General features: G+C 42.9%; 1 protein-coding gene across 1 annotated transcript in view; it reads left to right on the plus strand.

Annotated features, from left to right (window-relative positions):
• ST14 (ST14 transmembrane serine protease matriptase) overlaps positions 1-22,427 on the plus strand; it is a 97,049-nt gene that overhangs the window by 30,219 nt on the left and 44,403 nt on the right. The window contains 2 exon segments of the mRNA XM_068240384.1: positions 21,022-21,181; positions 21,304-21,431. Of these exon segments, the coding sequence (XP_068096485.1) occupies positions 21,022-21,181; positions 21,304-21,431 (288 nt within the window).

Raw genomic sequence — 22,427 nt, forward strand, 5'->3', positions numbered from 1 at the left:
ACATCTCTCAGACGATTCCATGAGTCCATGGACTAGTGGAATTGTCTTTGAGAGCCGTTTTCTTATGAACTTCAGATTGCGATATAATTTGACTTTGGCCTATTGGATGTTTGTATATGGTGTGCCTCTGAGGAAGCAGCTTTTGGCTGCGAAATACGTGTCAGGCAGTCTTTTGTGTGAATTGGAACTCTGAATTTGTATCCATACGACATGTCCGCAATTTGAAGACTCTATGAATGAAGAATAAATAAGAGAACATTTGGTTCCAAAAAAAAATCCTGTTTGTTTGATATTGATTGGTCAGAACAATACCAATTTTATTGTGTTTATTAGTGCTTTTGTTCAGTGTACTTAAAAAATTAAGCTGAGTCTAATAATTTACAATTTATCTAATGAGTCATGGCTGTGGCACATGGGCGATTCCCATTTTAGCTGCACGATTGGGGAAATGTCTTTACATTTTAAACTGTACTCACTTGAATCAAGACTGACATTGCTGAAACATTACAATCCAGATGCAGTCTCCCAGTCATTATTGAGGCCATTCACTATACAGTAAGCATTTGGAATACTGGCTCCTGACTGTATTGGTAGCTTTGAGAACCTGCTTCGTGCCACCTTGCTATGGAGATGGTTTGTACTTTTTTTTTTTTTATACTGGTCTAATGCTATGTACACAATGCTTTTTTTTTTTTTTTCCCCCATAGAAGTGAAGGGAAAATTGATTGGAAATCAGGTAAGACTTGTTGGAAATAATCTGACAGTAAATCTGTCCGAAAATTGCATTGTGTTTACCTAGCATAACAGGCGTGATGGGCAGGATTTGATGTTTCACATGAATACAGCTGTAGTCCTCATTAGCAAAACCCCCTGAACAGTTTAAAACTATTTGTACACATCAAATGAGCAGCCATGAGTCAAAAGTCGACATTCTTTTCCAAGTTCTTTTTGTAAACATGCACAATCTTGGCTTTTCTTCGGGGTAAAACTCTAGCAGCCAGCCAGGAAAATCAGACACTTTTGTTTGATTCTGCCCCAGGATAAGTCAGCCATGGGTGGCTGAGGTTTTCAGAATTGCCATCACTGCATTATTGTACTCATCTAAACACAACCTTCCAGCTTGTGCTTGAACATTGTATCTGAGTATCCTGTCATAAAACAAGAAAAGGAAGATCAAAATGTATCATCTAATAGGGTGGTAATCAGAGTGCTCAAAATGCTACCTTTATGTGTGAAATTGGGCTTCTGCTGTTCTGTTATCTGTTAAAAATCTGTTAAAAATCCTCTCTTGAAATATTGTTAACATGAAGCACAGAAGTACAGAGATTAAAGTTGTGTACACAAGTTAGACAGAACTTGGCCAAGACCACTGTGAAGGACGTTTCTGCCAAGCGCTGGCCGAGAGCTTGGTTCTTTTGTTCACCCTGCCCGCTGCAAGCCACTCTGTCATGCGCTGTGCTGTTGGCCCACCCCACTCCATAGCAATAGAACGCGTCGCTGACCTAGAGGCTAGCTATTCATCTGTACTGCCTCAGCCCTGCACAGTCAGGCCTTGTATGTGTGTACAAGGCATATGTTGAATTGTCGGTGATTAGAGCTGCTGTAGTTGCTGCTACGTACTGAAAATAGTTGTAAACTACTGATCGACTCCTCATTCAGATATCTTTTGAAAACTCATCCGGATAAGCATTAAAACCCCCCCCCCCACAAATACACCTTTCCTCGTATATTAAATTTATTTTGCAAACAAGGACACAGTGACACCTTCCATGTGAAGAGTGAAAATGCTGCATGAGGAGCAAAGTGCTGGATCACATCAACTGACCTGTGGCCAGCGGGACCACCTCGAAAGACTAAACCTGGGATATGGCGAAGGGGGACCCCCAAAACATGTAGTGACTCAGCCTCTCCCAGAGGAAGGGATGTTGGTGTCATGGGGGTTTTCAGTGATTGTGATTTGGGTTCAGGATTTCCAATCTGGTGGCCACGGTTCCGTGGATGGGATCCGGCACTTTGGTCCTCATGCTGCGACTCCACTCTTCACACGGAGTAAGTGTGTTACTTTTTCCCGTGTCCTTTTTTGCAAACTCAATACATGTGGAAAGGCGCGTTTTTGTTTGTATTTTAAGCGGCCAACCTGACAGATCACTTTGGCAGATAATTGTTCATTATCAGCAGTGTGTACAGAGCTTATTCGTTTTTTAAACTGTGTCCACGAAGTCTAGGGCACTTCCCCCTGTGGTCTGTTTTTGCAATGTCACCTCCTGCATAGTTTATATAATAATATCAGAAGATAAATCAGATAATATTGTCAGAAATGCTTGATCTGCTGCATGCTTGTTAAGGGTCTATGGCTAAAAGTATTAAGGTGCGTACACACGCACTATTGTAACTAACGACGGGTCAGTCGGACCCTCCCGTGGCACGGGACCCATCTGCCAGGCGGATCCGTCAAAAACTGTCTTATCAGTCTGCCAACAGCCTGTGCTCGCGTACGACTGTTGGCAGAACGACCGCGCCGGATCTGGCTAAAATAGTGAGTGTATACGCACCTTTAGAGGCAGAGAATGAGCAGGATAGCCAGGCAACTGGTATTGCTTAAAGAGAACCAGAGGTGGGTTTGTCAAATCAGATTAGGGCACAGAGGAATGTCCTGTATACAATGACCTGCCTCTGTGTCCTTCCAGTGTGCCTCCAGACCCCTCCCCCTCGGTCTGTCCCCCCCCCCCCAAATTAAAAAAGCACCAGGCCAGCAACAGTCACTAGCCTGCTATTTACCTCTGCCTGTCATTCACCGCTGCTCCCCGCCTTCTGTATAGCACGGCTCTCCGCCTGTGTCCTTTCGCTCCCCGCCTCCCATAAGCTTCCTCCAATCGGCTTACTGAGGTGGGGAGGTAAGGGACACAGGCGGGGAGCCGCGCTATACAGGAGGCAGGGGAGTGGGTCTGAATGATAGGCAGAAGTAAACAGCAGGCTAGCGACAATCTGCAAGTTGCTAGCCTGGCACTTTTTTTTTTTTTTTTAATGGGGGACTGCGTAGCCTGGGGGGGGGGGGGTCGCTGGAGGCACACTAGAAAGACACAGAGGCAGGTCATTGTATACAGAACATGCCTCTGTGTCCTAATCTGATTCCACAAACCCACCTCAAGTTCTCTTTAAAAGGAAATAAATATGATGGCCTCCATATCACTCTCAACTAACAGTGATTTATTTGAGCTCAGCTCTTTAGAGAACTTAATTTTTCCACTGAGGCTGTGTTCTCACTTGAGCTGAGAACAGCCATTTTTGTCCATTTTCCGCTCATTGCAAAACTGACAGTGAACAGCTCCTATTTTATAAGTAGGAGCCATTCACATCTGTCACTCAGCAATGGATCCTCCGGATCGGTTGCAGTAAGCTCGTCGCACTTCTTTGCAGTCCGCAATAATCTCTGGCAGGCGGATGCGTTCAAAATATAGCCTATAATGGTAAGGCATCCTCCCCGGCTCCAGTTGGACCACGGCGAACCATCGGAGCGGACACTACACTGTCCCCTTCAGCTGGCCGCACGTGATCGGGTGCAAGTGGGAACCGACCCACTAGCAGCCTTTTCTAAGCGCTAGTGATTTGAAAAGCTCTTGCTAATGTAATAGTATGGGGGATTTTTATTAAATCACATTGCTCAAGTGGGATCACACCCATAGCATTACATTAGCAAGAGCTTTTCAAATCACAAGCACTTAGTAACGTACTGATATTGGGTTCCAGGCCTGAGTGTGGACACAGGACTAGGCTAGGAAATCATTTCTCTGGAGTGCTTCTAGCTATCTGATCAACAACTCAAGGCTTTTGTTTTTCTACTTCTGGAGTCAGTGAGTATTTGTAGGGTAGGAGAATTTTCTGCTCATATCTCTTCATATTGGAAAGTGACTATAACCAATAAGTGGCTATGGAGTTCTTGGGTATTTATTTATGAGAATGATTTATACACTAGCACCTTGTTAACCATTATACAAGGCACATGGGATTTTGTTTATTTGATTAATAGAGGAAAGTTCAGTCTTCTACACCGATGGATTATAAGGGAACATGTTTTAAAAGGCATTTTTTAGTTTCTTTACTATAAAGGATGGAAGGGGTTTTCCCTTAAGCGAGCAGCAAGTTTCTCTTGTGACGTTTTTTGCTTTGTATCTGGTTTCGTCTGGTTTGTTACATGAATATAGAGTTCTCCTCATCAGTATACATAATCGCATGGCTGGCAGCTGTTCTCTTTACTATATACTCAGCATGTTCATGGAACAAAGCTGAGACTGCTATTTGTTCAACTACTACAAGTCCCAGCATGCACAATACCTTGTTGCTTTGCTCGTGTTGAGATATGTGGACGCGTTTTTTACAAGTGTTTGATGGCTGTGCATGCTGTAATTCTTAAAGAGAATCTGTACTCTAAAATTCTTACAATAAAAAGCATACCATTCTATTCATAATGTTCTCATGGGCCCCTCTTTGCTGTTTCTGCCACTCTCTGCTGCAATCCTGGCTTGTAATTGCCAGTTTTAGGCAGTGTTTACAAACAAGACATGGCTGCTAACAGCATGTGATAGGCTGAGAGTAGCTCAGTGTGTGTCATACAGAGCTTGGAGGGGGCCTGGATAGGATGTGTATATCCTATCACAAGCAGACCTGCACATTCCAGCCTGAGTGCCTGAGCCCGACAGAGCCGACAGAGGAAAGAAGATTAGATTATATAACAGAGATAACACAGCCACTGTGCTACTAGGAAAGGCTGCAGTAAGCCAGAGCACATTAGAACAAGTATAGGAACTTATAGGATAGAAGAAATGAGGCTGAACATTTTGTTACAGAGTCTCTTTAAAGGAAACCTGAAGTGAGAAGTGTATGGATGCTGCCATATTTATTTTCTTTTAAACGATACCAGTTGCCTGGCAGCCCTTCTAATCTATTTGGTTGCAGTAGTGTCTGAATCGCACCAGAAACAAGCATGCAGCTAATCTTGTCAGATCTGACAATAATGTCAAACACCTGGTTTGCTGCATGCTTGTTCAGGGTCTATGGCTTAAAGGACAGGACACACAACATTTTATATTGTGCTGTTCTCCTGAAGGACTCAAAGTGCTAGAGTTGCAACCACTAGGGCGTGCTCAGAAAGCAGTTGCAGTGTTTGGGCCAAGGTTTCCTTACTGAATAAGTACAGGCTTACTGAACAGGCATTGAGATACGACCCCTGGTCTCCTGTGGCAGAGGTGGGGCCCTTAATCAGCAGGATAGCCAGGCAACTGGTATTGCTTAAAAGGAATAAAAATATGGCAGCCTCCATAGACCCTTTTACTTAATGAACAAGCGACACCCATGCTAACCTAGAAATAAAAAACACATATATAAGTAGATAAATACTAGTTCTACTTACATAACAGATGTATTGTGCTAGCCACATAATGATTCCTGTAAATTTTATAAAGGAAAAGCAGAAAATCCTATTCTAGGCAGTGGCCATCTTGCTAAGCTAACACTGACATCATATCCTCCCTGACTCTTGTTTCCCCCTCCCCCCTTCCTTCTCTTGCTCATTGTGTATTCATTAGCTGCCCTCCTCCCAGAGTCTTCAGACACTCCCACTGAGGTGTATACTAAAAACTGCACTGTTTTTTTTTTTCTTTTCTCCTCCAATCGCTGAGTGACCTCATCCTTGCTTGTAAAAACAAGTGAGCAGAAGATCATGTTTCAGATAGGCTAGGCAGGGAAATAAATGGAAGAGGAGGAATATATTATGGATTAAAAAAAACCCAGCAATCAATTGTTTGCCACTGACTACTAAAGGGCCAGTGCTCCTAAAGTATGTGATAACTCCAAACCATAACAGCAGAAAAAGTTTTGCAAGTTTTGAATGCAGGATTAGCATCTTTATCACTTCATACTCTCTGACCAGTTGCTGTTGAAATTTGATTTTTATGGTGACAATATCGCTTTAAGGTGTCCTTTTAAAAGTTTAAAGTTTTCCCTCCCCAATTATCAATAGCAGTCTCAATTACATATTATTTGATTTTTCCATCACAAGCACTGGATAATATCCACAAACAGGAAACCCATGTGGACTCACTATAACAAGGGCCATGTAAGGCGAGGGTTTGGGGGTTTGCTAAAGTATTTCCATATCAAGTCAGTGATGTAGTTAGGACTGAATCAGTGACTTTGTAATAATTTACAAATGGCCGATGAATCTTGCCTCATAGTCATCTGTACTGCTGTTATTTGCAGAAATATGCCTAACTGGAGTTCAGAAAGTGAGGGGACTCGGGAATCATATTGCATGCAGACATAGCTAGTATTCAATGTAGATCATGCTCAGGCCTTCTGCAGCACAAGGGTATACCCCCTCTCTCTCATCAGGCTCAGGCCTTCTGCGGCACACAAGTATACCCCCCCCCCCCCCCCTCTCAGCAGGCTCAGGGTTCCTGCTGCACACAGGTATACCTCCTCTCGCATCAGGCCTTCTGCAGCACACAAGTATACCCCCTCTCTCTCATCAGGCTCAGGCTTTCTGTGGCACACAGGTATACCCCCTCTTGGCAGGCTCAGTTTTCTTGCGGCACACAGGTATACCCCCTCTCTCATCTGGCTCAGGCCTTCTGCAGCACACAGATATACCCCCTCTCACGGCAGGCTCAGGCTTCCTGTGGCACACAAGTAAAGGCGTTACCTTTTTAGTGTAGTCATGGGCCCTCTATCGCCTAGGTCCTCAACATGTAGTACTCATACCCCTAGGGATACTTGGGTTAGTTTATGGGATATTTGAAGAGTAAGGAAAATAATGCACTCAGTGCCAAAATTCCAGTGTGCCAGATCAGATAAGGCAATATGTGGGGGGGTTATTGCTCCTGTTTACACATTAGATTCTCGGACGTGATGGTCCTTAATTACCACTTTGGCCAAGTTTTAATCCAACATGAATATTTAGGTTGAAAACCTTTTCTCCATTGGTACAACCTTTGTATTTGCAGCCTTTATAACATCTGAGGTGTCCTGTCTCTGCAGGCATTGGCTTATGTAGCGCACACATCTCTCCCCCTTCTGCAGTCTTTTGTAGTCTGTCGCAAATGAGACCGGTCTCCTTGTTCCTTTAAGTAGTCTCAGGTGCTGTTTTGCCTGGCTGTCTTTCAGCAGACACTCTTTTATGGAGCAGGTCAGGCCCTGTTCTCTGCTATGTGAACTGGTCACACTGGTTTTCCCTGTTATGACGATGACATTGTTTCGTGACTTAGCAATCATCAACATTCCAAAAACACCGGAAGTGCTGAACTGCCATCAAAACCTTCACTGATTGTCACATTCAGGTGGGAAATGACAGTCCAGTTAAGAGTTCTGGGCTTCTGAGAAATGTATAAAACTACATTCAGATTAAAGTGAACTTGTTACTCACTTTTGAAGTGACTTTTGTTCTCTTAGAAAACAATTAGCCTTTCTGTTCACCAGTAACTTTATTGAAGCACGCGGTATTGTGACACTATTGCATATCGCATGCACATGAATGTTAATTAAACTGGATGAAATCTATTGAAAATCTATGTAAATGCATTAATGCACAATTAGATCCAATGCAACTCTATGGGCTATCGATCTGCAGCAGATTGAACTAGATTTTCCATCCTGTCATATAAATCAAAATCGATTGATCAAAGAAATTGACCAGTGTATGGCCCCCTTATTGTCATGCCCTCAGGCACTGGCAGCTCCAACCTGTTCATCCCCCCCCCCAATGTGCACATAGAGCCTCAGAGGAAGCTGCTTACACAGGAGGTAAGTATGACCTTTGTATGGTAATTTTGAGTTTTTATTTTCAGTTCAGGTTCTCTTTAAAGCGAAACGGTCATCAGGCCGTGCACCCAATGGCGCCCACTATTCAGCAGACACCCCTTCACTGCCATCAACGATAAGTATCATTCACAACAAATGTATGCAAATGTATGGACACTGGATGTCAGTTTTACTGTTTTGTTGGCAATAAACACTCTTCATAGTGCCAAGCGATTCTGGACCTTGATATTTTTGCTCAGCACCCTAACTGCATGCTTTGAGCACATGAGTGTTAGACTATATTGGTACACTCGCATCTCTGTCCTACGTCTCATTACTGTTCCTGTGTGCCTGCCCATACCTTTTGTTGTTCACTTGCATATTAGACAACTGGATAGAAGGTGGATAGTAGACAGCTCTCTTTCAGTTGGATAGAAGTTGGATAGTAGGCAGCTCTCTGTCAGTTGGATAGTAGTAGGCAGCTCTCTGTCAGTTGTATAGTAATAGGCAGCTCTCTGTCAGTTGGATAGTAGTAGGCAGCTCTCTGTCAGTTGGATAGTAGTAGGCAGCTCTCTGTCAGTTGGATAGTAGTAGACAACTCTCTGTCAGTTGGATACCAGACTCTTTTAGTCGTGTGCTCTACCCAGCTAATTTTGGTAAGTACCCAGCTGTCATCAGCTCGCCTCCTCATCCTCCTATGCTGTAAGCAGAGTTGCACCAGCCCTGCATTCCCCCTTTGCACCCCACCTAGCTCATTTTTCATGCCATCCAGCTGGAAAAGAATTATGGGAGGAACACTGAAGACACCCCCTTTTTTCCTTATATTGATACCCAAGTTTATCGAGATCACTTAGGGCCCTATTTCACACTGTAAATCCCTGCAACATCTCTGTTTGTTCTTCCGCAATTTGTAATCTGAAACAGACTGCTTTCCCCACTTTTATGTTCTGCTATTTCTCTGCTCTATGCTAGGCTGCTATGTCAGTGCTGTGTGTGATCCTGTGCTGCTGCTGCTATTTCTCTAGTTTCCACTAGGTTACTATGCTAATGCTGTCTGATCTTCCTATGTCTACAGTATTGTATTATGCTACTGATATTAAAGGTTCGATATCTAAGTACTCCTAGCTCCTACACACTCCATGTAATTTGACACAGAGACCCTACCCTACCCTCCCCTCAGAATTTGGAGTGCGTAGGAGCTGTGAGTGCTGAGATATCGATCCTTTAATAGCATATGCAAATCAAGAATAAGCTGCATCTGATGTCATTACCCACAAGGCCGTGCACAGTGAGGTGAACCCCCTCACTGTGGGAGGGGGTTTGCCTTTTCACTTGGATTTCCATTGGCTGCAGGAATTTTCCCCTTCTAACACTTGGGTTTTCCCTGACAAACCTGCCATCAGCTTCACACTGGTGGTGAGTTCATTTCCACCTTACAGTTCTCCTTAATATAGCAATAGAGTAGAAATAATTGCTCTCACCACCTTTACATTCAATATTGATTAGATTTCAGCACAAATGTAACTGAGAATTGATCAAGTATATAGCTCTGTACCACTTAATGCAATATAATGCTTTGCAGCCAGTGATCCCCTTCCACTCCACCCCACATGTTCTATAGATATTTTCCAACATTTTGAGCATATTACTTCATACCTGTGTTAACAAATATATTTTCTTTATATGCTACTGGTAGGAATGGTCAGTCAGATGCAAATAATCTTGATCTGATGTAGGATTATGCAAATTTTCCCTGCAAATGTATGCAGCTTGAAACTGGGCCAATCAAATCCAGCCAAGGTGGGGTTCGATTGGTCCGTTTTCAAGCTGCATACTTTTGTGTACAGAAATTGCATCTTATTGGCCATACCTGCCTAGTTACTGTATGGACTAATGTAGAAGATCTGTTTTATCTTGTATTACCAATTTGGTGGTATTGCATCCTTGAATTTTTGAGTGCAGTATTTTGACTGACTGAGGATGTCTTGAAACTTCTTTAAGGATAATGTAACTTGAGTTAAAGAGTTCCATCCTGATTATCTTTGGGCTTGCTTTGTATGTGGTATGTAGGGAATTATGGATCTTTGGCTTTCTGGGACTGCCCACTGCAGGAATCGTGAGGGAACATGGCCTGCATTGGAAGGGCAGTGAACATTTGCCTAATAAACTGCATTGCAACATGTAGTAACAGTTGAGCAAATCTCTTTTCATTTCAGTTTATATTAACATTATTTTAGTATTTGGTATTTCTCTAATGAGCTTAATGCCGTAAAAAAGATTTTAGTTTTGGATAGTGTAAAAAGGAGTTAGAACGTCTCTTAAGGTGGCCATACACATCACTTTTCCCTTTTTATATCCTGCAGATTCGTTCACTCTGATCATACCTCATAGAAATTACAAGTGATACCTGATTCATTTTTGGCCAAAATTGTTTAACGTTGTCTGACTCGCTTAGATGAATGCTTTTGCTCGATCGGCAATGGGTGTTATGGTAGTGCTGTTAGATTTCAGGACGAGTAAGGCGCAGTGTTGGCAGCAGAGTGTGCGCTCATGTGTTGGCTGGTGTGCATCTCATGTCTTCTCTCCATTGCCTAGTGCACATCACTGTCTCTTTCCCGGGGCGCCTATGTTCCATGACAAACACTAGAGACTGAACACTAGAGACCTTTAGTAGTCAGGCGAGTGTAAGCTTAGTTGCCTACACTCTGCATGGCCCAGGGGGTGGCACATACATGGGGAGACTTGGGGGGGGGGGGCAGTTGTAGGTTGTGGAGTGGTCAAGAGAGGGAAATATGAATTAGAGGGATATATTTGTTGGCTACATTAAGCTCTGTATGGCCAGCCTTAGCTTTTCACACCTGTTCCTGTCCCTGAAATGTCTGTCAGTTATATGGACCCTTGCAATTCCAAGGGCAGGAAAGTGTGGACAACAAAAACCCGCTAGTAGCCTTTTCTAAGCGCTAGCGATTTGAAAAAGCTCTTGCTAATGCAATGCTATGGGGGATTTTTATAAAATTGCATCTCTCAAGTGGGATCACACCCTAAGCATTACATTAGCAAGAGCTTTTCAATTCACAAAGCACTCAGAAAAGCACTCCTAGTGGGTTCCAGGCCTCACTCTGCAAATGCAGACAGGTTTGATTTGTTGCTGTCTTTATCACTGTTGGAGAGGTTGACCCACTTCCTGTCAGGACCGCCAGTGAGTGAAACTGAGATGCACAGACAGAAATTAAAACCCCAAAGACGTTCTAACGCCTATTTACATTATCTAAAGTTAATTTTGTTTTTTCCTGTAATTTAATTAGCCTGTATGGTAGTATTCCAAGAGGCTTTATAACAAGCCTATTCATAGTGAGGACAGTCTTTATATTTAATTCTAATAATTCTCTGTTGTATGATGACTGAACAGAGACTCAAGTCCTTATACTGAATGTATGATGACATAGACAGCTATTCTCCCCTCTTCCAATAGCCTACAGCAGGGGTCCCCAACCTTTTTAAGCCCGGGGCCCACTATCCCAACCAAACTTTTCTCTGGGGCCCCCCCGGGGGGGGGGGGGGGAGGTTAGTGGCGGTGGCAGCCCCCCTCTTTTCCCTGATTTTGAGTGTAGTATATAGGTAAGTAGGTAACTAGGTATAGTTGCCACCAGTATAGGTAGCTAACACAGTTGCCCCTGTATAAGGACTATAGCTGCCTCAGTATACTTAGTTAGGTAGTATAGTTACCCCAATATAGTTAGTATAGTTACCCCAGTATAGCTAGTACAGTTAGCCCAGTATACCAAGTACAGTTAGCCCAGGATGGCAAGTATAGTTACCCCAGTATAGTTACCCCAGTGTAGCAAGTACAGTTAGCCCAGTGTAGCAAGTACAGTTAGCCCAGTGTAGCAAGTACAGTTAGCCCAGTGTAGCAAGTACAGTTAGCCCAGTGTAGCAAGTACAGTTAGCCCAGTGTAGCAAGTACAGTTAGCCCAGTGTAGCCAGTACAGTTAGCCCAGTGTAGCCAGTACAGTTAGCCCAGTGTAGCCAGTACAGTTAGCCCAGTGTAGCCAGTACAGTTAGCCCAGTGTAGCCAGTACAGTTAGCCCAGTGTAGCCAGTACAGTTAGCCCAGTGTAGCCAGTACAGTTAGCCCAGTGTAGCCAGTACAGTTAGCCCAGTGTAGCCAGTACAGTTAGCCCAGTGTAGCCAGTACAGTTAGCCCAGTGTAGCCAGTACAGTTAGCCCAGTGTAGCCAGTACAGTTAGCCCAGTGTAGCCAGTACAGTTAGCCCAGTGTAGCCAGTACAGTTAGCCCAGTACAGTTAGCCCAGTGTAGCTAGCAGAGGTGCCCTCTCCACCCCGCAGCCGCCGCTCCGGTTTCCTTATGAGCGGGCGGCCGCTTCCTTCCTTATATTCCGCCAGCCGCGGCTCTCCTCTTCACAGCATGTCGTATTGCAGCAGCGCTTCCTGCGCGGCTGCTGTAAGGAGGGAAGGAGGCGGAGAAGCGGCTTCCTGTAGCAGCGTATCGCATCACCATTACCATGGGAACCGCTGTCCCGGCTCCCTTGGCTCCTTACAGCAGCCGCGCAGGAAGCGCTGCTGTAATACGACATGCTGTGAAGAGGAGAGCCGCGGCTGGAGGAATATAAGGAAGGAAGCAGCCGCCCACTCATAAGGTAACAGGAGCGGCGGTCGCGGGGGGAGAGGGAGAAGCCGCGGGCCCCCAGAAATCTGCCCAAGGACCCCCAGGGGGCCGCGGCCCCCAGGTTGGGGACCCATGGCCTACAGTGCTTTGTTGTTCCGTGTGGCTCCCTCCTCTGGTCACTCTGCAGGATTGCGCCTCAAAAAGGTTGCAGTTTCTGTCAGATTCCTGTATGATGACATCTGCTATGACAACTCAAGATTCTTCCTATTGTTTTGCTTTTGTTCCCCTGGGGCAATGGAAGGATTTCTCTCCCAGGAGTCATCCAACAGAAACATTGCTGGTTTTGTTCTGAGTCATTCCTCTTTGTTCTTAATTTGTCCTGAAGTGACTCAGGGGACCTCCTCATGGAGGCTGAAATCGATACTTTGCCTTTTTTAGGGGAAGTCCCAGTTCTGCCTCTTTCAGCAAAACACCTCAGCTGGTTGTTTTTAGAGCAATTACTATTTGGCGTACAATATAATTTTTCAGCCAGCATAGCGAGCGATAATAGTGGCACACAATAGTTATGGCTAGTGTAGAATAGGGTGTTCATTTAGATAGATCTTGGTTATTTCTTTTTTTAAATGCTGGTGTTTAAACATTAGCATGAACCTGACCTTCATCTATTCTAACAAGTCATAGAAAAGTATTGTAACTGAGTGAAAAAGATGAATTGCACATAAGGTAGGGATACACTATTAGATTTTTACAGATTCGATGTTTGATTCAGTGGATAAAACAGAAAATGGTTTATTAAAAGAACTAGGGCATTCTTGATAAGGGTACATCAAAATGGATTGAAATGATTAGAGAGCAGAGATGAGCAGCATGTAAACCACATCCACATAGATCTGGACTGCAGTGAGCAGTGGTGGCCTTCTGATCAATATCTAATCATTAGTACAAACCTAGTGCCAGCAGCGGTGTTGTTGGTATTGAACAAGGTTTAGTGTAAAGCTTAATACACCTGCTGGATTAAACTTGGCCGATAAAGACGACGTAGGGTGAGGATATAGCTTGTGTACAGGAGCCACCTGATGTCACCTAAAGATCTAGGATGCCTGATCATTAGTAGTATCTGACACCCAACCAGCCCCAAACAGATTGTTTATCGTCATGCCCACTAGTAAACAATCCCTTGTACACCGTGCATTGTCCTTCCTCCCACTTCTATTTTGTACATAACTCTGCCCTGAACTGTTGTCTGGAGCATCAAGTCACAATTCCTGAGGACTACTGGTACAAAGTGGAAGAAGAACAGGTAAACAATGAAGATATTGAGCAATTACCAGATTTACCACTAATTATATAATGTGTACCTGGCCTAATGGAACAAACTTTGTGGCTCATGTCTTTAGGTTGCGGATTCCTCAAATTGAGTAGGAGACCATTTTGCACATGAAAAAAAACTTCTGTTTTGTGTGTATGACAGGTGTGCTTTAATAGTGCTGATTTGTCCTGCTCTAAGGAAGCTTAGAATAGATTATCTGGTATAGTTTTATTGCTTTGTTTGTGCAGCACATGTGACTGAAAGTGTTTCGGTCAGTTGCAGAATCCTGTAATGTCCATATACAGTATATTGCAGTGTGTTCTGGATAACAAATTAAGGGCGTGTGTGTGTGTGTGTGTGTATACGTACAGTTTGTGTGGATTCATACTGGACATATTGGATTATGTTCACTTTGGTGACCAAAAGCTGGAGATTCCATCCTGTTACATTCGGGGGCCAAAAGCAGCCATGAACCTCTACCTCAAAATTTTGAAAGAAATGCATGTTGTTTTTCATTTTGACTTGTCAAAAACAATTTTAGAAAGAACAGTTTACATGAACTGTTTGAATTTTTGAACAGAGTTGCCTAATTAGGATAAAAGCATCTAAAAACTGTTGTGGTAACCCTTGTTTGATTATATCTACACTTGTGAATCTTGAATGTACTACACCATATTGGGCTCTCGGTTTTCCTTTTGTTTTACAAGTTTACATGAACTATTGATGTTTGTTATTGTTCCTAGCTGGTGGCACACACTATGCTGCACGGGGCAGGAATGTGCATGCCATCTCTTTGGACACCGTACATGCCCCCCTATGGCACGCCATCCAATCAGCACTGCAGCCAATCACAGTGGGGTGCACTGACACACACACACACACACACACACACAGATTAGTTTCCAGCAGTCTGATCTCTCCTAATAGACTGCAGTGTACTGAGGAGAGAGTAGAATGAAACGGCATTTGTTCTTGCTCAGGTGACCAGCTCCACTGCAGGAAGAAGGGATGTGTGTGTTTTAACGACTGCATAGCTTTCTACTGTATTACACAACACAAAGGTATTATTGGTGGTAAATCAGTATTAGATCGGATTTATCATAAAATGTGATCTATTATTAAATGGTGCTATGTAGCAGGTCAGGCAAATGATACTCTGCATTTTCCTGATTTACAGATTTTATAGTGTGTGTCGAGCCTCACCCTTCACTGAGGCCACAGTAGTCTAGTCTTACAGGCAGTGTAATATGAATGCATCTTCTGTGAAGTTGACAAGTACTTATGCAATGGGATGTCGTGTGGTCCTCACAGCCAGTGTTTGTCAAGCTTTTCACAAGTGCCTGCTAACTGCCCATCATCTGCCTTGCACAACTGTGTGTGATCACACGTAGTCTCATAATCGCAGTGATTTATCACAGGTGGTGGAGGAGCAGCATCTGCACCAATCCTTATCCACTGTGTGAACTAATATTTTTCCTTGGAATTGGGCTTATAGACGATGACACTGCACATGCCATTCATGCACAAATATGATGGTTGTCTTCTCAACTTCGCAGTTCACATATATTTTTTTTCAGCATTTAGGACAGCAATTTAAGTACCAGCCAGCTGAAAGGGGCATTCCAAGGAATGCTCACAGGCCCATCATCCTTTGCATGCACACACCACATTCACGCACGCTCACGTATCTGCTGCAACATGTTTACCAGCAGAGTACAATATGAATGCCAAATCGGCGGTGTAGCTGTCACAACATACTAGATTTTACGGTGCCGTTACAGAGGCAGTTTTCAGTACTTATAATATAACAGCCTTCTGGTAATAAGTAGAGCTGCACTTAATACAGAGATGCCACTGAAATTACAGTTCTCCCCTAGTCTGACATGTTTCTGCCACGTTTTAACACAGCCAGCAGCAACCAAATCTTTCAGTCCTGTGCAAAACCCAGGGTGTAGAATGTAACACTTATGGACCCAAATGAAGAAGAGTTGTGTAACCAATGTTTATTGCAGTACCATAAGAGTAAACTTCCAGGATACATTTTAGCAGGCAGCATGACAACCTGCAAGTCTCCTCACTGAGCAGGGCCGGGCCGAGGCATAGGCTGGAGAGGCGCAGTGTAGGAGGGGGCGCAGAATTCATTCAGCTGTCATTCCTAATTGTGTTTGAAGCAGAAAGAAATAAGAAAAGGGGATACATAGCAGTGACTGCAAGCCAGATAACTAGATATTAAGGTGTTGGGGAGGTTGTGGGCCCTGTGGCACCTCTTAGTCTAATAGCAATCAGTGTGTGAGGGCTGGGGTGGGAGGGATGGGGGGGCGCACTTTGCTGTCTCAGCCTTGGGTGCTGGAGGACCTTGTCCCGCCCCTGTCACTGAGACCTATCATATGACTGGCCTAGGAGCCATAAAGAGCCATACATTTTATGCAGTTTTAAAATATGACCTTTATGTCTTTATCTCTGGGTTAGGTGCAGTGGCATAGCTACGGAGCTATGGGCCCCGGTGCGAGTTTTACATTGGGCCCCCCCATTCCCTCTATATATAACACATGATATGGCGCAACAAAACCTGCCAAGGTCATCTACAGTATTAGAGGTGCAAGAAGGGGGTGGGGAACAGTTTGTTAATAATTACTCCAATTCAAAGCATCTATAGAAGTTATTATTACCACCACCGGACCAATAAGCAGCTTATACTTTGGTTTAGGAAGGGCCCCATGGGGCCCCTCTGGCCCAAGGGCCCCGATGCAGCCGCTACCTCTGCAACCCCCATTGCTACGCCCCTGGTTAGGTGTGTTTTGCCATGTGCTCACACAGTTTTTTCTACATACCGTACATTTTTTATCCCACATTTTGATATCCAAAACAAGGATAGCAAGGATTATGTAAGGGGGGCTCTAACCCTTCCCACTTTGACAAATACGAACGTTTTAGCTGGATGCATAACATCATGTATGATGACTGTTGGGGTACTCAAACAACGCTCTAAATTGCACATGAGTAATATAGGTCTGATATGACACTGTAAAGAGCATGAATATTAACCAGGGGCAAGCACACAGAGAGAGCTGTGGGAACACAGGACCAATCATATGACTGGCAAAGCCAAATGGTAACTGTATAGGGAGTGACCAGTAATGGGTCACACCAGTCCGCATGAACATCAATAATTTGTGTGGTCAGACTGTGCACTTACCCGCAGGCAGAGACCCCAAACACCGAAGCCCCACTGCTGCGCGCAATCTCACGCGTTCCGGACCCCTGTCCTTCGTCGGAGGTACCATCGATTGTTTGGTTGGTGGTGGCGTTTGTGACACGTCATGGTGTCGTCACATATATATTTTTATGTAGCAGTTTATTAATTTTGATTATCTACCTTTAGGAGGAAGCACATTTAGGATGGGCACATTCTTGTATCTACCTTGACTGAAGATGCAAGACCTTACACATGGATCTACGATCTCATACACACTAATATGAGCCACTTTGATCTGATAGCTCATTTTAATTGCACCAATCAATTATATGTACATATTTATGCACTTTATATACACCCTATACGCACTCCAGCACTTTGCATGATGATTAATATATTTACTGGTGTTATATACACATGCACGAGTCTATTGATTGTTACCGGTTGTGTATGCATATATATATATATATATATATATATATATATATATATATATATATATATATATATATATATATATATATATATATATATATATATATATTCTTCTCTCTTTTTCACATAAAATTCATGTATTTATTTATTACTGTTTATATTGGCTATTTATGGTATGCATATCTTTCATTTTGATGATATTTATTTATATTTAAATTTTTGTATATATAATTAAACTAGATTCCTGTGTTTTCTAATTGATTGTTCAGATGATGATTATACATCTTGTATCCCTTGTATTATGCATTTGATGTATGGTGCCTGCAGTTCTATTCTTCTCCACAAGATGTCACGGGGGGTTTTGTTGTCCCCGTTCAGAAGCATGGAATTATTTACATGTTAAATCCTGTATATATTTCTATATATTTTTGCATATTTTATCTCCTGCTAGCGTTGCTTTTAGCAATCCATTGTAATATATGTATATATTGTCGTATTATTGTTAGTTACTTATGCCGTGTTACTCCATTGGTTTACTAAGACTGTGCATTTTCCCTGGGAGCGGAACTCACGATTACGAGGCTTGGCTGCTACGGTGACCTGGCTGGGTGCGTGCGTATTGACGCACAAGCGCAGTCCGGCGGTGGGCGTGGCCACGCCCACCAGTACTCGGCGGCTTCCGGGGTTTAGTATAAAGGGTATCGGCTGTAGTGCGCTGATATCTCCGACGAAGGACAGGGGTCCGGAACGCGTGAGATTGCGCGCAGCAGTGGGGCTTCGGTGTTTGTGGTCTCTGCCTGCGGGTAAGTGCACAGTCTGACCACACAAATTATTGATGTTCATGCGGACTGGTGTGACCCATTACTGGTCACTCCCTATACAGTTACCATTTGGCTTTGCAAGTCATATGATTGGTCCTGTGTTTCCACAGCTCTCTCTGTGTGCTTGCCCCTGGTTAATATTCATGCTCTTTACAGTGTCATATCAGACCTATATTACTCATGTGCAATTTAGAGCGTTGTTTGAGTACCCCACCCGTTGTTCACCCGTGCTGATTGTTTTTACTTGTTTTTATTGTCATGATACCCCAATAAACTTTACCTTACATTATTACCACCATGGAGTTGGTTTCATATATTGATTCATAGTGTCATGGACGCTTTTCTTTTGTGGTTGTGTATATGATAGATCCATAGACATGGATATAGGATCAGTTATTTCTTTTGTACTCTGCTTTGTGGTGTTTCAGCAGTCACTTAGTCTTCTTGTAGGTGAAAAGACGCTAAAACACGAGGGTTGCAAAACAAAGTATTTTGGTATAGATGTGGACATTCTAAATATCTGTAGGCAGGTAGGTTATCCACTTACTGCACCAGGGGGCGTATAATTACGGCCTGGGAAACTTCAATTGACGTCCCAGGGTCGTAATATGCGTCCTAAACGGCAGGCGGTCGCCGCTCGCTACAGCGCGGGTAATTCCCTAAAAAGAATGCTTGGCTAATCATATAATCTTGCCAATGCAAAGCTGTGAAGGTGGTCATATTGTACCTGCATATCAGCCACACACTCTTTTTGTGGGCAGCAGAAGAATGCATGTGCCTGTCAGAGGCTTACTTGAAAGTATTCATGATGGCTGTTTTACAGTTTGCGATCAGTGATGTAAAGAACCGGAGTTCCTTCACAGGACCATGCTTGCTCTGGTTCCCTGTCATTTCCCAGTGGGTGTAAACAGCATCATCATTCCTCTCAGAGAAACTGAGTGCTTTGTCAGAGCTGCACATGGTGTGGTTTCTGTGTGACTAGGCTTCTCTCCTCCTCCTCCCTCTCCTTCTGTGTGTAATTTCCTTCAGTAATGCAATAGGTGTGGATGTTCTCTCAGGTATGCAAAAGGGAGGTGTGCTGTTAATTTTGCCTTCAAGGAATACTTCATCCGTGGTATAGATAAAACTGCCTGAAACTGGTGGGGGACAGATCAGGCGAAACACTAACATGTATTATTTTAGTAAGAGCTTAGTAGACATCTGCAACTAATAATAGCAGAAACCTGGGCAAAGAGTAACGCCAAGTAAATAATGCACATTGGTATTGGACAGAGACAAAAGTTAGTGTTGTCATTGTCTTGTATCTGCACAGCAGTTTCTAGTTATGGATGATCTCAGGTGGTTTAAAGAGCATCTCCAACCTAGAATTGAACTTTATCCCTATCAGTAGCTGATACCCCCTTTTACATGAGAAATATAATGATTTTCACAAACAGACCATCAGGGGGCGCTGTGTGACTGATTTTGTGCTGAAACCCCTCCCACAAGAAGCTCTGAGTACCGCGGTACTCTGGGCAAACTGCCACAATGTAACAATGTTCACAGACAGGAAATGGCTGTTTACAGCTGTCTGTAACAGCCAGAACAGCTAGAAACAGCTACATAACCTGCCCACAGTAAAAATGTCACCATGTAATACATGTCAGAATGTGAATCTGGGAGAGGAAAGATTTTACAATGAGCAAACACTGACAAAATCATTTATACATAATTATGGTAAAAAATGAAGCACTTTTTTTACTACATTATTTTCACTGGAATTCCTCTTTAAATTAAAGAGCACCAGGTATGGGTGGTGCCCACAGGTTTCCCTTTGTGTAACTGTCACATTTCATAATATCTGAAGTCAAGTAGGCATTCTTGTTAACTAAACCACAAAATAAATCTGCTACTACAGGAGAGGGTAGACTTCAACTCAACTGATCAATTCATCTTGTATTCTTAAGATATTTGTGGTAATTAATGACATAACTAAATGTACAAAAAAGAAATGGCTAACTAGCACTATCACTGGTTAGTAGCAAAGTAGGAAAATATGTATGTGATAAATTCTTTTTTGGGACTTTTGAAGGGAACCGCCAGTTGAATTAAAAAAAATATTTTTTTTTTCAAAAGGAAAAGTTTACAAAATCTTTTTTATAATGTGGAAAAGATTTATTACCAGTACCTTTACTACAGCGGAAATACATATATTAATGTATCCCTTTAAATATACGGTACTTCATAGTACGCAACAGCAGATCTCCTTCAGTAAGTAATATGGTCTGCTTCAGTGGATACTACATCACGTGTGTTCTATGTATTTTATCTGTTAAAGGTTGGCTTGAAAACGTAATAAAATTTGTTAAAAAGAAAACCAGAATACCCTTGTAGACTAAGAAGGCTTATTGTGTGACAAGCATCATAAAAACACATTTTTACTGGAATTTTCAGCATGAACATCATCTAGAGAAAGAATAGTGGAGGATATTGTCTAGTTTTTCGTCAGTTTGTATGCTGGAAAAACCTTGTGTTGAGTGCGCACTCAGGGAAATATTGCAGGATGGACTCTCTCCTTTTTTTTTTTTTTTTTTTTTCTCCTTTTTTTCAGCTCCCCATTTACTGCCGTGGTCTGAGGATTCCTTCTCAGTCTTGAATGGTGCAGCGTCGGTTTGGGTTTTTTTTTTTTTTTTTTTTTTTGACGGATCATGCATTTTTGGTGGCTGATGTTGTTCTGTGCATATAGGCTACAAGGGACGTTCCTTAGCGCTGAAATGTTTTTTCCTTTCCCTGGTTAATGCAAATGTTATCATAACTATTATGTTTTTTTTATTTGCTAACATTTTTGCCATTTTCTTTCCTTAGAGTCTCAATGGCTTCGAGGAAATGGTGGAATTCCTTCCCGCCTCAGACTCCAAAAAGGTGGAGAAGATGCCGCTGAAGACAAAGCTGCTCATTGCAGGATTAGTAGTTGGTGCCTTACTACTCTCCCTCACGGTTGGCCTACTGGTTTGGCACTTTGCATGTAAGTCTTTATGAGTGAGCATGCTATACAAGTATTTCATAGTAAAAATCTGGTAACATTAGTTCTAGTAGATATTATTCTGCCTGCATCTGTCGGTTCCATCATAAATTTTTGTTTTTCAGACCGGAATGCTCCAGTATTGATGCTTTATTCTGGCTTTTTGAGAGTGACAAATTATAATTTTGTCGAAGCTTATGAGAACCCATCCTCTCCAGAATTTGCTGATCTTTCTTCCAAAGTCACGGAAATGGTATTGTTGCTTCTTCGTGGTCCCTTATTAATCTTTGTGTAATATTTATAATTTGTCAGTTTCTTTTCCCCTAGATGTAGACTCTTGAAAATCCAGAAGGCTTATGTTGTACTAGATACTATTGTCTATAAAGCGGTTGAGTCTGAATTGGTCTCTATTAGAAGTTTTTATCTTTAGAAATCTCTTCAAATATAAAAGTGGTCATGTTAAATGTTACAGTGGACTCTGTTAGGCCGAGTTTCTGACAAACATTTAGGCCCAGTGCACACCAAAAACCTCTAGCAGTTCTGCAAAACGCTAGAGGTTTTTGAAGCAGATTTCAGAGCGATTCTAGGCATGTTTTCTGAACATGCCTAGCGTTTTTGGAGCATTTTTGTGTAGCAGATTACAAATCTTGTTACAGTAAAAGCTGAACAGCTTCTGTAACAAAAACGCCTGGAAAACCACTCCGATCTAGCATTTTTCAGAGCAGTTTTCCACTTTCCTATACTTTAACATTGAGGCAGAAACTCCTCAGAAATCTAAAAAATGCTGCAGCCCCTGAGTTTGCGTTTGTGGAAAAAACAAAACTCTCTGGTGTGCACCATCCCATTCACTTTCATTAGCCAAGTGGTTTTCCCTTCAGAACCGCTCTGTGTGCACCTGTCCTTATTTTTTTTTAGTCATGAGATTTTGGGCCCACCGAAGGACTCTTAAGTTTTTTAGCTAACCTTTAAGGGCCCTTTTCCACTAGCGGCGTTTGCGATGCTGAATCGCAAAAACGCAAACCGCTAGCGATTTTACAATCGCTACGGTTTGCTTTTTAACATGGGAATCGCGGTAGGTCATTTCCACTACCGCGATTCGTTTTTGCGGGGAACGCGAACGCGCGGCGGAGCGATAATTGCCGCGATTTTGCTATGCAGTGCATAGCATAGCAAAATCGCGGCCGCAAACGTCGGGGGAATCGCCGGTTTTGCGATTCAGCAATCGCTAGCGTTCAGCGTGAACGCTAGC

This window comes from Hyperolius riggenbachi, chromosome 6 (assembly GCF_040937935.1).
Source record: "Hyperolius riggenbachi isolate aHypRig1 chromosome 6, aHypRig1.pri, whole genome shotgun sequence".
Taxonomy (NCBI): domain Eukaryota; kingdom Metazoa; phylum Chordata; class Amphibia; order Anura; family Hyperoliidae; genus Hyperolius; species Hyperolius riggenbachi.